We start from the raw sequence: 14,354 nt of genomic DNA on the forward strand, positions 1-14,354 counted from the left end.
AATGTTGAAGTACTTATTTGGCATTCTTGAAAATATTTTACCTTTTAGACAATAAAACGAGTGCCAATGAGAAAAAGATAGCATTTTGTGTCATGGCAGTGACTACGGTGAGTGACTGATAATGTAAATTTACTACAACACCCATAATGCAGTGCTCCCAACCCCTTACCATTGCGCATGACGGTAGTAAAACTGAATGGCAAAACTGAATTTCCACATTAAGTTTGGCAGTACTGATTTAATCAGTGTTGTTTGTTTTTGTTTTACTTTGTGAGTCTCAAGTCACACATCTGAGTCAGCCAAGCTCATCAGTTAAGAGTCCCTTTCAGATCAACATATGACCCAAATCTGATGTGTAGTACTGTTTTGTAAGAAAGGGTCAGTTAAGTGTTAATCATAAGAGGAAAGGGAGTAATTAAACACACTGTCTTTATTGGATAATGTAATTGCAGTGGTCTGATTGAGGTGATGGCATGATGCTGAAATGTACTATCGGACTTTTTATTTACTTATTTATTTATTTATTTATTTATTTAATTATTAATTAAGACAAATTCAGTTCTCATTAATATGGGCTTTTTAAAGGAAGTGCAAACTATCTCCCTGCCAAACTGGATGGTAATGACAGTGTGGTGCTTATTTTAGAGCCTGTTTTAGCACGTGTGTGGATGTGTGAGAGACAGACAGACAGACAGAGACATGTAAAGCAGTGAATCCTACCCTCAATTAAAGTGAGTTACAATTAGAAACGCTGTGGATGGACATGAGGAGGAAAGAGAGAAAGAATTACAGAGTGGGTGAAAGTGGGGATGAGGGAGTGAATCTTACTGCGGCAGGATGACTCATTTCAGATGAGCTGACAGTGTTTAAAAACCCCACTGTGTCTGCAGTTTGGAGATTAGAGAACATGCTCTCACACACTGAGGCTGGTCCTTCTGTCTTGTTGAAGTCATTTTATTTTCAATGTAATCATATCTTTGACAAGTGACCCGATGGTGATGTGTACAAGGCGATAATTTCGGTTTTGTGAAAAGAACTGAGAGACAATTAGAGATTTACTGTTAAACAGCTTGTAAATGTTCAGACGTTCAAAAAATACATATTTGCTAAAAATAGAAAAATGTTTTTGTGTCTCTTTCTCCCTCTCTGTCTGTCTCTCTTTCTTACTCAAAAGTAAAACAGTTTCTTGTAAAAACGTCTCTCGACGTTTGACTTCTTACGAGGCTGAAGCCAGATTCCCATTCACCAGCTTCTTGTTAAAATTTTCCAGTTCTACCTTAAATGGTGCCTGAGGCACCAGAACGTAGCTAGCTATTTCGCTAAGTTTTGCACTATTTAAGATGGAACCTGAAAATCAGAACGAGAACCTGGCGAACGAGAAGTTGACTTCAGCTTTGCAAATTTTTAGTGTTTGACAGTTTCTTGTTGCAGATTAAACATATCAGGAAACCAACTGGAGTGATTATAAATGCAAATAAGTCCATTTGTCTCTAAATTATCTATGTCAGTCTTAAATCTTTCTCTTTGCCTTTTCGTTAGCTACTGGCTAGGCAAGATTGTTGTCTGTGTTGCTATGGTGACCAGCAGTCTGCAAGCCAATCTCCAGGGTTAAAGGATGGTGTCCCCTTTTGAGTCATGGTTCCGCTCAAGGTTTCGTCTTCCTGGGAGTTTTTTTTCTTGCCATCGTTGCCATTGGCGATGCTTGTGGGGGCTCGGACCCAGGTTTTTCTGTAAAGCTGCTTTGTGACAGTGCCTTGTAAAAAGCGCCATATAAATAAACTTTGACTTTACTCTTGTTCTGTATGTATTTATTTCTCTGTCCTTTTTTTGTAAAGCTGCTTTGTATCAAAGCCCTTTTTCATCTCTCTCTCTGTCTCTCTACAGGTCGTACTCTCCTGGAGAGGTTCTTCCAGCAGCAGGAGAAGTCTGAGTCGGAAGAAGAAGCGGAGAAGCTCTGCTCTCGTATTTTGGCGATGGGTCTCCTCCTGCCCTTCAGTGACTGTTTCAGAGAGCAGTATGGAGGCAGCACGTCACACGTCACCCCACAGTTCAGTGTAAGTCTTGCCTCCGCTCTACAACCACTGTACCGGACTAAACTTATTAAGCACAAACCAGTCTGCCCTGCTTACTCCTGTACTGTTCATTGCCAAAAGACTGAAAAATATTGCTGCACATTTTTACCACCACCAAGCCTGACTCCAAAAATATCCATGTGGTGTGCACACACACATGCACAGTGCCATCTGCTGACAGGGCTTGGGTGTGTGACTGTGAGCGTGTTGCTGGAACAGTGGTGTCCTACCGCTGAATACATGCATTTTGACAACACTTTGGTTTGCAATCATAATACGTAATATGGGTCTTGTATTTCATCAGCAGATTGGTGTCTAATAGGATTCTTATAGTACATCCTGACACACCAATGAGAGGTAACAGTTGTTTCTGACTGGATGCACTGAAAAAATGTCTCATTCCAAATAATATTTCATATTCCAAAGTTATTTCATTCCAAAACGTATTGTAGACCACTCTCAATTTACTTTGTTATTGGGAGTGGGCTTTACACACTCAAGAAATAATGCTATGTTCTGATTAATAGGTGTTATAATGAAAAAAAAAAATAGTTTTCCATTATACAGCCCCATTTCCAAAAAAGTTGTGAGGCTGTGCAAAATGTAAATAAAAACAAGCAAATCGTTTAAACCCTATATTTCATTGAAAATAGTAGAAAGACAACATATCAAATGTTGAAACTGAGAAATTTGATTTGATTTTTTATTTATTTATTTATTTATTTAAATATATATGAATCCCAGAGAGGCTGAGTCTTTCAGAAGTAAAGATGGGGAGGGGTTCACCACTCTGAAAGACTGCATGAGCAAATAGTGCAACAATTTAAGAAATAACATTTTTCAACATAAAATGAAAAGCAAAAGTTTTACCAGTATTTGCTGGCCGTGATCTTTGGGCCCTCAGACAGCACTGCATTAAAAACAGACATGCTTCTCTAGTGGAAATCACTGCATGGGCTCAGAAACACTTCTGAAAACCACTGTCTGTGAAAACAGTTTGATGCTGCATCCACAAATGCAAGTTAAAACTCTAAAACGCAAAGAAGAAACCATAAATTAACAGAATCCAGAAATGCTGCCACCTTCTCAGGGCCCGAGCTCATTTAAGATGTTCAAGGGCCAGTATTCATGATGGTGTAGGGGGGCATTAGTGCTCATGGCATGGGTAATGTGCACATCTGTGAAGACACCGTTAATGCTGAGAGATATATACATGTTTTGGCAACATATGCTGCCATCCAGACTCCTATATATATATATATATATATATATATATATATATATATATATATATATATATATATATATATATATATATATATATATATATATATACAGTTTTGTATTTTGGTGTATTCTAATTTAAGTTTACTGCCTGGATTAATAGATTTTAATTCTAATTTTCTCAGGTACCCAAAACCTTACTGTATATCACACACGCTCACTGGTTCAACTCTTCTGTGATTGAAGTCTGTCTGTTTTTCATTCACTGTTTTTTTACCTTGCTTTTTTATTTTTACTGTCATTCTCTTTCTTGCTTTCAATCTTATTCTTTCTCTTTCTTTGTCTCTCTCTGTCCTTTCCCTTTTCTTGTCTTTCACTTTTATTCATTCTCTCTCCATTTTACCTCGCTTATCATTCTTTCTTGCTTTCACTCTTCTCTTTCTCTCTCATTTTTCCTTTATTTTTCTCTTGTCTTTCGCTCTTATTCATTCTCTTTTTCTTTCTTTCTCTTTTTCTTTTATCTCTTTCTTTTCTCTTTCTCTCTCTTTTTCTTTCTTTTTCTCTCTCTCTCTCTCTCTCTCTCTCTCTCTCTCTCTCTCTCTCTCTCTCTCTGTCTCTGTGTCTCTCTGTCTGTCTGTCTGTCTGTCTCGTTCATACAGCTTGTGGATTCTTGTTAGAGTGGATGCTCTCGAGGGGAACTGTAGATTTCCACTTTGCTGTTGTTTTTGTTGTCTTTCTGCTCCTTGATGTATCCACGGGTTTCCTGAAAGCACTGTCCAGTGTAAATGCTGGAGGTGTTGCTATAAAAACCTTTTCAAAGCTGTATTTGAATGAGATCGCCCTGCGCCCTACAGCACCCTGCAGCTTCAGGCTGCATTAATACAGAGGGTAAGGGCATTACTAGTGTGACTGGCCTTAATGACTTTAATTAGCGGTGTTGATTAATAATGTGTAAAATTATTCATAAATAATGTGTTCATTTCTGTACATGTGCTTAATGTTTACGGTACTGTGCAAGATTCCCGTTGGTGTCTTTTTTGAAAAAAGAAGTTCTGTTGAAACTAGTGAGATCATGTAAGATGTTCCTCAGAGCAGCAGCTCTCAGGAATCATGGCTTCATTAATGTTACCTTTAAAAAGATCAAATACTAATAATTAGATTTTTTTGCTGCTTTATTGATTTTATAAATTTCATGGCTAAAAGCCAGTGTTTGTGTTCACCCTGTTTGTGTGATGGAGTCTGGGGTGGGGGAGGGGCGGCTGGTTACTTCATGTTGTATTTATGAGGGGTGTGTTTGTGAGTGTGTGTGTGTGTGTGTGTGTGTGTTTAGCTGCAGTGTCACCGCTGCAGTTGCTGCTCCACAGACTTGCATGCGAAATGAAAGTGAGTGTTCAGCACTTTTTTTTTCTTTCTTTTTTCCCCCCTCATGTTACTTATTTAAGTTGATGCTGTGCCGCTCAGAAGAGACTCTCGAGCTCCAGACGGACTGAGAGTGAGTCGTTCATCACCTGAGATGAAAAGCAGCAGTGGCGTCTCTGGCACAGAAAGCCTGGTGGGACACAGTAAACTCTAGGGGCAGTAGCTGCACTCAGTTAGCCATGTTTTTCTCTTGACCCTCTCTGGATTGAATGATCAGTTTTTGTCCTTTCCAGACTGAATGATGTTGAAATCCTTTGGATGTTTGGTCCCAAATGTTTAATCTCTCATTTCTGCTCTAATCTCAGGGTACCAAATTGAAATTTTATTACATTTTCGACTTGACTCATTATATTGCCTTGCTATCATGGGTGGCTATCACAACTGATGAGAAACAATGGCTAGCTGCGTAACAACTCCCACACCGTAAACGGTGTTACTAAACATCTGGATGTATGTAAATTTACAGAATTTTATTTTGCAAATAAAATTTATATATAATATATACACTACCACGTCGCTCTCTGCCCCTCCTCTGTCTCTCTCTCTCTCTCTCTCTCTCTCTCTCTCTCTCTCTCTCTCTCTCCTCTCCCCTTCTCTTTTTCCCTTTTCCTTTTTCTTTCACTCTTATTCACTTTCTTTTTTCATTTTTCCTTTATTTTTCTCTCACTCATTCTCTCTCTGTTCTTTTTCCTTTTTCTATTATTTTTCTTTTTTGCATAAACTCATTCATTCTGTTCTTTTTTACCTCGCTCCCTTTCTTGCTTTCAATCTTATTCTCTCTCTCTCTCTCTCTCTCTCTCTCTCTCTCTCTCTCTCTCTCTCTCTCTCTGTGTTCTTTTGCCCTTTTCCTTTATTTTTCTCTTTTCTTTCACTCTTATTTATTCTCTTCTTTCTTTTTTACCTCACTTTTTTATTTTTTACTGTCATTCTTTTTCTTGCTTTCATTCTTTTTCATTTTCTCTCTCTCTCTCTCACTATTCCTTTTTCTCCTTTCTTTAACTCTTATTCAATCTATCTTCTTTTTTTACCTCATTTTATTTTTTCTGTCGTTCTCTTTCTTGCTTTCACTCTCATTCGTTCTCTCTTTCCTTTATTTTTCTGTATTTTCTTTCAGTCTTTTCTTTTTTTTACCTTGCTTTTTTATTTTTAGTGTCATTCTCTTTCTTGCTTTCATTCTTATTCATTCTCTCCTTTTTTACCTTGCTTTTTTGTCATACTTTCTTGCTGTCATTCTTATTCATTTTCTCTCTCTCTCTCTCTCTCTCTCTCCTCGAAGTGCTTCTCTGTTACTTTTGTCTTTCTCCCTCCCTCTGTTTTGTTCTTTTTCTTTCTTCCTATTTTCTCTACTTCTGATTTTATTCTGTATATTATTTATTTCTTATATCTTTTGCGCTCTCTCTCTCTCTCTCTCTCTCTCTCTCTCTCTCTCTCTCTCTCTCTCTCTCTGGCCTGGCACTGCGTTATCATTCTGTGCCACATCACCCTGCAACTCTGCATCCCTCCCTTCATCCTACTCTCCTCTTTTCTCTCCCTTTCTCTCTCCTCGATCCACCCCCCCCCCGTCATCACAGAGCAACCTGATCTCTATTGCGGGCTACTGCGACTCCCTCTCTCTCTCGCTGCAAGGACAGCACAGTGGCTGAGTAGCCTAGCATGTGGCTGTCTGTCCTTATGGGCCAGGTCTGCCACAGCGCCAGTCTGCGCTGAGATGGAGACGATCGCTTTAAACCCAGAGGACTTTCAGACGTGCCGCTGCGGCGTGGGACACTGTGCCTCAGAGACATCAGCTATGCTCGACTGTAATGTAGACTGGATTCAGCAGTTTGGCCCAGTGCTCTGTGATGAGATACAGGAAGCTGGATAGGTTTACTTAGGGTGGGATTCTGCTGCTAGATGGTGGTCTAAATGTATGTGAGTTTAAGCTGCGGTGGGAAATGAGTCTTATGACGTTTGAGGGAAATAAGCCTGAGTGCATGTCTTCATATGTTCTGTCTAGTAAGTTCTCTGAGCACCAAGACCAACTTTTTCTCTAATGTATTATTTATTTTAAGGTTGGTTTTGTTTCGTTTATTGCTAGTTGTGGTGAATTTTTCTAAACGTGATTATTTTTTTAATTTATCTATTTACTTATTTATTTCATAAAGATCAGGCTGGAATATTAGACGTTGCAGATGTTGGCTCTCATCCTGACCAGCTGAACAGGTTTAGAGAGCGATGCCACCGTTTGTGAGAGAGCACATGCAAAGGTGCTTACTTTTGTCACAGTAACTGTATGTGTGGTTTCTGTTCTGCTCTGTTTGAGAGAATAAGAGGGAATGAATAAGCAAACCTCTGCCTGTGTCATCTGCAGGCTGCACCTTAGCTGCCCCCTAGCTATGAAAGGCTGTAACAGCTTCTGGATGCATGCCCTTTGCCTGCTGTATTGCTACTGCAGAGCAGACTGCTAGTGATGGTTAGCGGAGTGAGCTGAGAGATGGACAGTGCTGCCGGAGGCTCTCGTGCCCTCGCTGTGTCGGACCCTGTGAGCGCTCCGTGTGAGGTGCCGGAGTTTCTGCAAGATTTGCTGGCCGTAGTCGGAGCAGGGCGAGGGGAAGAGAGGGAGCGGCGTCTGGATCTGGCCTGGCTCAAACTCAAACAGACCGTCCGCAGGAAGTGCAGCCTGTTCGAACACCTGCAGGTTTGCAACTTAAAGGGGCATAATCTCTGTTTTACTAGACATTTTGTTCATGTTCTAAGAAATTCCTTCTTTTAAACCATATTTGAAAACAGCACCTGCCATTTATGTTGTTCATGACAAAAGAGAACCAGGAGAGATTTTTTTTTCAAGTTTAAGGAAGGTATAGATTACAAAAGGAAGTGTTTTCACGTATGTTCTTTGTTAAAACACATGACTAGTGATGTGTAACTTATCAGAATCATATCTGTGTTGGCAGATAATTATTTTAAAGAATTGTATTGCCATGGACACATTTCCTCTTGACTGAGATTTCAAACCGTATGTATGACACGTTTGTTGTACTCCAGAAGAGCAGACGCTGGAGTCCAATGAGACAGTAGATGCTGGTCTGTTATGTTAATGTCATTTTATTGATTTTATTGCATTTGTAACTCTACAGAAATAAATCTTATTTCTCTTTAGTGCTTGTTAGAGAGCTAGAGTCTAAATTTCTACATTTATATATCACTATTGGATATCTGCATCTACCCTCAATTCCCATCTTGGTGCATCCCTATGTAAGACTGTAGTGTTCTGTAGCTTTTATACAGCAGTTCTGCAAAATAAAGAAAATATTAACTCTGAGGCCCCAAACATCTTACAAAATATTTGCTTTTCCATCAACCACAAAAAATAGAACCATTATGTGTGAGAGATTCATAGAAAAAAGCCATATAGCTGTTACAATAATAAGTCTAGCTCAGCTTTTTCGATGTTCACCAGATTAATCTGATTAATTCCTGGCTGATTTCAGTTTGTTTAGTTGTTCTCTCTAGAGTTTGATGCCATGATATTCAGACTCTAACCAAACGGGCTGCAGCAGATATTAACTTCAAGAAGTTATTGAATGTGTCCATTTTCTGGTTTTGCATTAGCTCCAGTAGAAACTTAGTAAGGGTCAGCTGCAGAGTAAAGCGAGTCATTACTTAGCAACTGGTGCTTTGCAGAGTAAATTTTGGGGATGTCATGTCACAAATAACAGCACACGTAGAACATAGATGGACGTCTTTTTTTTTCTCTTATAAAGTTAATATTTCAGAGAGACAAGGTTTTAGGAAAGTTATAAAACATTTGGTATTATGCATTTCTTAAGTTGAAAGAACATTCCCCCAATTTACATATACATATGCTTGGTGTTGTGGGACAGAACTTTTATTTTTTATTTATTTATTTTTTTTAAACTTAATTTTTCCCACATTGCTATTAGTTGTCAAGAAGAGCGCCTTTATGGTAGGACAAGATGATACGCACCATGTAGTGTGACCACTTTGTGTGTCTTGACCTCTGACTCAATCACTCAATCACTATACGGTAGGGGTTTAAGAAAATATCAGTACATTGGAGTATCGCATTTGTGATACTGTATCGATTCTACACTGTATAGATTTTTAATTAATAGTTTACATGCATAGATTTGTGGCAGAGGTTTAAACCCCTGACCGCTAGTGAACAATGTTGTAATCCATTTTCTTTTTATACAGATTTTATGCATATGGTAGGGTGTTTTTTGCTACCATGCCAGCTCTCTTAAAATTTAGCTTTCACTAAATATATCACAATATATTGAATTGTAACCCCTCTATCATGACACGTATTATATTGTCAGGTTCTTGCCAATACATAGCTCTAGTATACAGTACTGTGCAACGGACAGACCACTGTTTATTTAATTTCCAGTCAAAATGGTACAAGTTATTCATTTTTTGTAGCTGTATAAGAGGAATGGGTGAATATACTAAACACTGAAAAATCAATCAGTTTTGTCATTGGAAATTAAACAATGGTGGTTTCTGACTTTTGCACTGTACTGTATATAGTTGTGTTTTGTTTTTGTTTTTTTTTTCCCTGCTTAGATTTCACAAGTTTAAACACATTAGTACCGCATGTTTATATTCATTCTTTTTTATACATCTCCATGTCCATTGTTTATATACATCACTGCATCCTACTGAAGTAGTTATGCTCTCATGTTCCCTGAATTATCAGGATTCAATGTCAGGTCTGTTGCAATCTCCCAACAAAAGGGGGAAGGAAACATGAAGCTGATCAGTGTTCTGTTAGGACAGTATCCACAATATGCTATGAAAACTTTTTCCTAAATCAGTCTGTTGCCTATTGTTTAATCACAGCACCCCATTTGCTCTGTTCCATCTGTGTGATGGGTTCCTTTTCTTTGTGATGCAACAAAGAAATAATCCTCATCAAACCCAAAGCTTCCTGTATTGTTCTGCAGACTGTCAGAATGACTGTATTTATCTTAGGAACATTATAAAGCGCTTTTCGTTTTTCGTTTGTTTTTTTTTCTCCCTTCTCCATCATGATCCCATTGATTATGATGAACTGGATTTGTTGCGAGTTCCTGGCACTGTTAGCCAGATTTTTGTGCTTTATTGGGCATCAGTTGGTGAGTGAAGAATACAAGAATGTCACATGCTATTTGGACGAAGGTGCAGTTTACATTTTATAACATTGCGCTATGATCAAATTTGTGCTAACATACAAAGATGGCTGCTCCTTTCTCACTGCTTTGAATGTGCTGTTACTGCTAACACTTTTTTTTTTTCATTGCAAGCAGCAAAAATAGACTCAAAGCATAACTGTTTTGATGAAAGGTAGCTAGCTTTTCATTTTCCACGTTAAAATGGTTCCGCATTGATGTTTAGGCCACTTGTTAACTTTTTGAAAATGTGGCACAATTTTTTAAGTCGTAAATAATGGCGCGTCTACATCAGTGATATTAAACTGAACTTGAAGAAAGTTTTGTGTTTTTACATGGATCCCTTTTTCCAATTTTTTTTTTTGATACTGTGCTAAAAAAATGTCACAAAATAAACTACTGTGATGTCATATGGTTGTAATTAAGATGCTGTTTGGTTGTAAGAGCTGCTTTATGGCAGTTTACAGTTTAGTGTTTGAAGACTGGCACCTTGGTGCTCGACGTATAGCTCAGTGTATCTACAGCGATGCTTGGCTGTCATTTGCCAGGCTATGGCTCAAGAATCTGCAGCCTCATTGGTTGCCTTATTCCCACACTGCTTACATGTACTCCTTTCGTTTTTCCCTTATCTGATCTCACAGATAATAAATGGATCATTAGTCAGGGCAGCAGAATGAAGAATGAGTTTAAATAAGTTCCTCTAGCCTCAGGTTATTTGCTGCAGCTGAAGCTGGTACTGCAGAGCACCTCGCCCTGTTTTGCTTATTTTACTTGTTTCTCTTTCTCTCATTCTCTTCAGTTAGAGGAAGCATTGGCTCAGTTTCAGACAGCTCACTGATGCTGGCCTTAAAATACTAGCTAACTTAAACAGGGTTGAGTAGATGGATTATGTTGGATCATTTGTATATTTAATTGTGTGAATAGGAGTCTTCTCTGTTTGCGTCTATTTAAACTGGACATTATTGAAGATCCTTAAAGGGTCTTATATCCTTAAATTGTGCAGTTACAAAACAGTTCTAATTAATTTTGTGGCTGTAATCTCTCTTTATCCCCTAACCCTTTGTTGCTATACCTTTAAGACTTGTGTATGCAAATGAGCTATGTTCTGATTGGCTGCCCTGTATTGTGCCTTATTCAATCCAGGCTGAAACACTTGGTAACTTCAGGGTGAATGGACAGGGCTGAACTGATGCAGGGTGAATAGAGGGAGATGCACAATCCCAATTCCAAAAAATCTGGGACAGGGCCATGTCTACCATTTGTGTAGCATCCCCTCTTCTTTTAACAACAGCCTGTAAATGTCTGGGAAGTGAGGAGACCAATTGCTCGAGTTTGGGAGGATGTTGTCCCATTCTTGTCTGATTCAGCATTCTAGCCGCTCAGCAGTCCTGGGTCGTCTTTGCTGGATTTTTCGTTTCATGATTCGCCAAATGTTTACTATTGGTTAAAGGTCTGGACAACAGGCAGGCCAGTTCAACACCCGGACTCTTCTTCTGTGAAGCCATGCTGTTGTGATGGATGCAGTATGTGGTTTAGCATTGTTTTGCTGAAATATGCAAGGCCTTCCTTGAAAGGAACGCTGTCTTGATGGGAGCATATGTTGCTAAAACCTCTATATACTGTTCAGCATTGATGGTGCTTTTCCAGATATGTAAGCTGCCCATGCCATAGGCACTAATGCAGCCCCAGACCATCAGAGATGCAGGCTTTTGAACTGTGCACTGGATGGTCCCTCTCCTCTTGAGTCCGCAGGACACGGCGTCAGTGGTTTCCAAAAATAATTTCTAATTTTGATTTCATCTGACCACAGAACAGTTTTCTGTTTTGCCTCAGTCCATTTTAAATGAGCTTTGGCCCAGAGAGAGCAGCAGCGTTTCTGGATCGTGTTGATATATGGCTTCTTCTTTGCATCATACAGCTTTCACTTGCATTTGTGGATTGCACGGCGAACTGTGTTCAGAGACAATGATTTCTGGAAGTGTTCCTGAGCCCATGCAGTGATTTCCAGTACAGAATCATGCCTGTTTTTAATGCAGTGCCGCCTGAGGGCCCGAAGATCACAAGCATCTAATAGTCACCGTTGGCCTTGTCCTTTGCATACAAGTAGATTCCAGATTTTTCGGAAACAATTTTTAGACGCAGTTTTTTGCAGATTGGTGAAGCTCTGCCCATCTTTGCTTCTGAGAGACTCTGCCTCTCTAAAATGCTCTTTTTATATCCAGTCATGTGAGTTAGTTGCAAATTGCTCCTTCAGCTGTTTTTTTTTATTAGTACCATTTACTTTTCCAGCATTTTGTTGCCCCTGTCCCAGCTTAATGTTTTTCATTAATTGGTAAAATGTCTCACTTTCAACATCCGATGTGTGTTCTATGTTCTATTGTGAATAAAATATGGGTCTATTCTTGCATTAATCATTACAATCTGTTTTTATTTACATTTTACAACAATTTTCTGGAATGGGGTTGTAAATTCATCCATTTTTTTTTTTAAAACAGAGCTGTGTAACAGCAGCAGGACAGTTTCCATGTGTGCCAGAGGGGGTGCAAACCCATAAAAACATCTTCACTCAGTCTGAGTTTGGTCAACTTCTGAAAACATGCGCATTAACAGTAATGTTGTCTTGCACACTTGCCCAGAGTGGTGGGCAGCCCTATCCACAGCGCCCGGGGAGCCTGTGCACTTCAGTCATGTCCTGTCAGCTCTGGGGATTGAACCAGCGACCTTCCGGTCGCAAGGCTGGTTTATTGTATTTGCTCCTTTAGGGCACTTTCACTACCTTGTTTGGTGTCAAACTGTTTTGTTAGTTCAGTTTGGTGTTAACACTCTACCTATACTCTGGTGCACACTAAACAAACCATGGTTCAGCAGAAATCGCAGGTCTGTCTTTGCTTTGAAGTGAGCCCTGGATCAGTTCACTGCTGTAGTTAATCTGAATGTCTGTGTCAAATGAAGGAACCAAACATCAGAGCATGCTTTCCTCTTCTTCTAGCAGCAGCACATCAGCACTGTACTGCCTGCATAATCTGCCTGTTTTTAATGTCTGACATACTCATATCCTTTTTGCAGCACATCGCTGCTGTCAGGACAAGACCTCATATCGCCATTTTTCAGTTTTTTGCATAATTTGAAAATGCCTTTTCATGGTGAAAGAACCAATAGAAGTGGCCCAAAAATACTTGGAAAAACATCTGATTCCATTGACTTACATTGAAAGTAAAGTGGGTTTTTTCCTTCTCCTGTAAAGTTACCATTTTTGAGATGCAAGGTTTTGTTCCAGCAGCAGCGACATGCTGCTGTTAGTAACAGTAGACAAGCAGGAAGAAAAAGCAAAGGAAATAGATTTGATTTTGGCACATAGATCATGTAATGTAGTGCACGCATGATTGGTTACATTCAACTTGACAAACCAGCCACAGTTTTAGCAGATATATATACTAAGGTTTATTATTATTGCTTTGACTGTGATAAGCATAAGTATTAAGCATCTCTATTTTCATGCAAAGTCAGAGTTTTTTGGCTCAAATGGTTGCCATTTTTTTTCCATTTTTGTTTTGAACAGAATACTCACTGTCTGTCTTTCAAATGCATTGGGCCTAAAAAATACAATTTTATCACTGGTACTACTTGATTCCAGTTTTCATGTGTTCAGAGTGTTCAAAACCCTGTCAAGCCTGATGTGGAGGTTTCAGTGCGATCAAAATTGCTGCTTTCATCTGTAATCAACTTTGAAAACTTTAGTTTTGATTGGTTAGTCATTGTGTGGACTTTTCAGAGTTTCAGATCACGATCGAAGCGAAGAGGAAAGAAAAATAAATTCCACGTATTAATTTCATCTCTTATCGATAATTATTGATAATCACCAAGTGGTCCCGGCGACAATGCTTATATACTGCAGCAAATACTAGAAGTTTAAAAAAAAAAAAATGGAAAATTGGCTTTTTTGTTTTATGGTCCGTTCAAAGGCAGCTCCACTGAGCTCTTAGGGCACCGTGCAGATGAAACACCATAAAGAAGGTAAACTGGGTATGTTTGGTGCTGCTATGGTACGACATCATTCACTGATATGGGAAGTGTTCACTCGATCAGAGGAACGGTATCACTGCGAGGCTGTGCAGGGGGAAAAAGAGCCTTTTTACACAGTGCAGTTCTCCATTTCCTCTCAATCTGAATGAAATTGATTTCTGTGTTTGTGTCTCTGTAGCAGGATCAGTTGTACACGTGGGCTCCAGTGAGTCAGCCCCCTCTGTCACTGGAACATTTTGAGGGTCGTTTACCGGGACACCTCAAGTCTCTGTGGCCTCCGGCCCGGCCCGAAACGGAGGACAGACCTGGGCTCAAATACACTGAAGCAGGTACAAACACACACAAACACACTCACACACACTCACACACACTCACACACACTCTCTCTCACTCACTCTCACTCTCTCTCTCTCTCTCTCTCTCTCTCTCTCTCTCTCTCTCTCTCTCTCTCTCCTTCATAAAC

At 39.4% G+C, this 14,354-nt stretch overlaps 1 protein-coding gene across 1 annotated transcript in view; it reads left to right on the forward strand.

Annotated features, from left to right (window-relative positions):
- fmn2b (formin 2b) overlaps positions 1–14,354 on the forward strand; it is a 132,015-nt gene that overhangs the window by 13,774 nt on the left and 103,887 nt on the right. The window contains exons 2-3 of the mRNA XM_036571989.1: positions 1,885–2,054; positions 14,070–14,220. Coding sequence (XP_036427882.1) covers positions 1,885–2,054; positions 14,070–14,220 — 321 coding nt within the window. The remainder of the gene's footprint in view (positions 1–1,884; positions 2,055–14,069; positions 14,221–14,354) is intronic.

The sequence above is a fragment of the Colossoma macropomum genome, unplaced genomic scaffold (genome assembly GCF_904425465.1).
Source record: "Colossoma macropomum unplaced genomic scaffold, Colossoma_macropomum, whole genome shotgun sequence".
Lineage (NCBI taxonomy): Eukaryota > Metazoa > Chordata > Actinopteri > Characiformes > Serrasalmidae > Colossoma > Colossoma macropomum.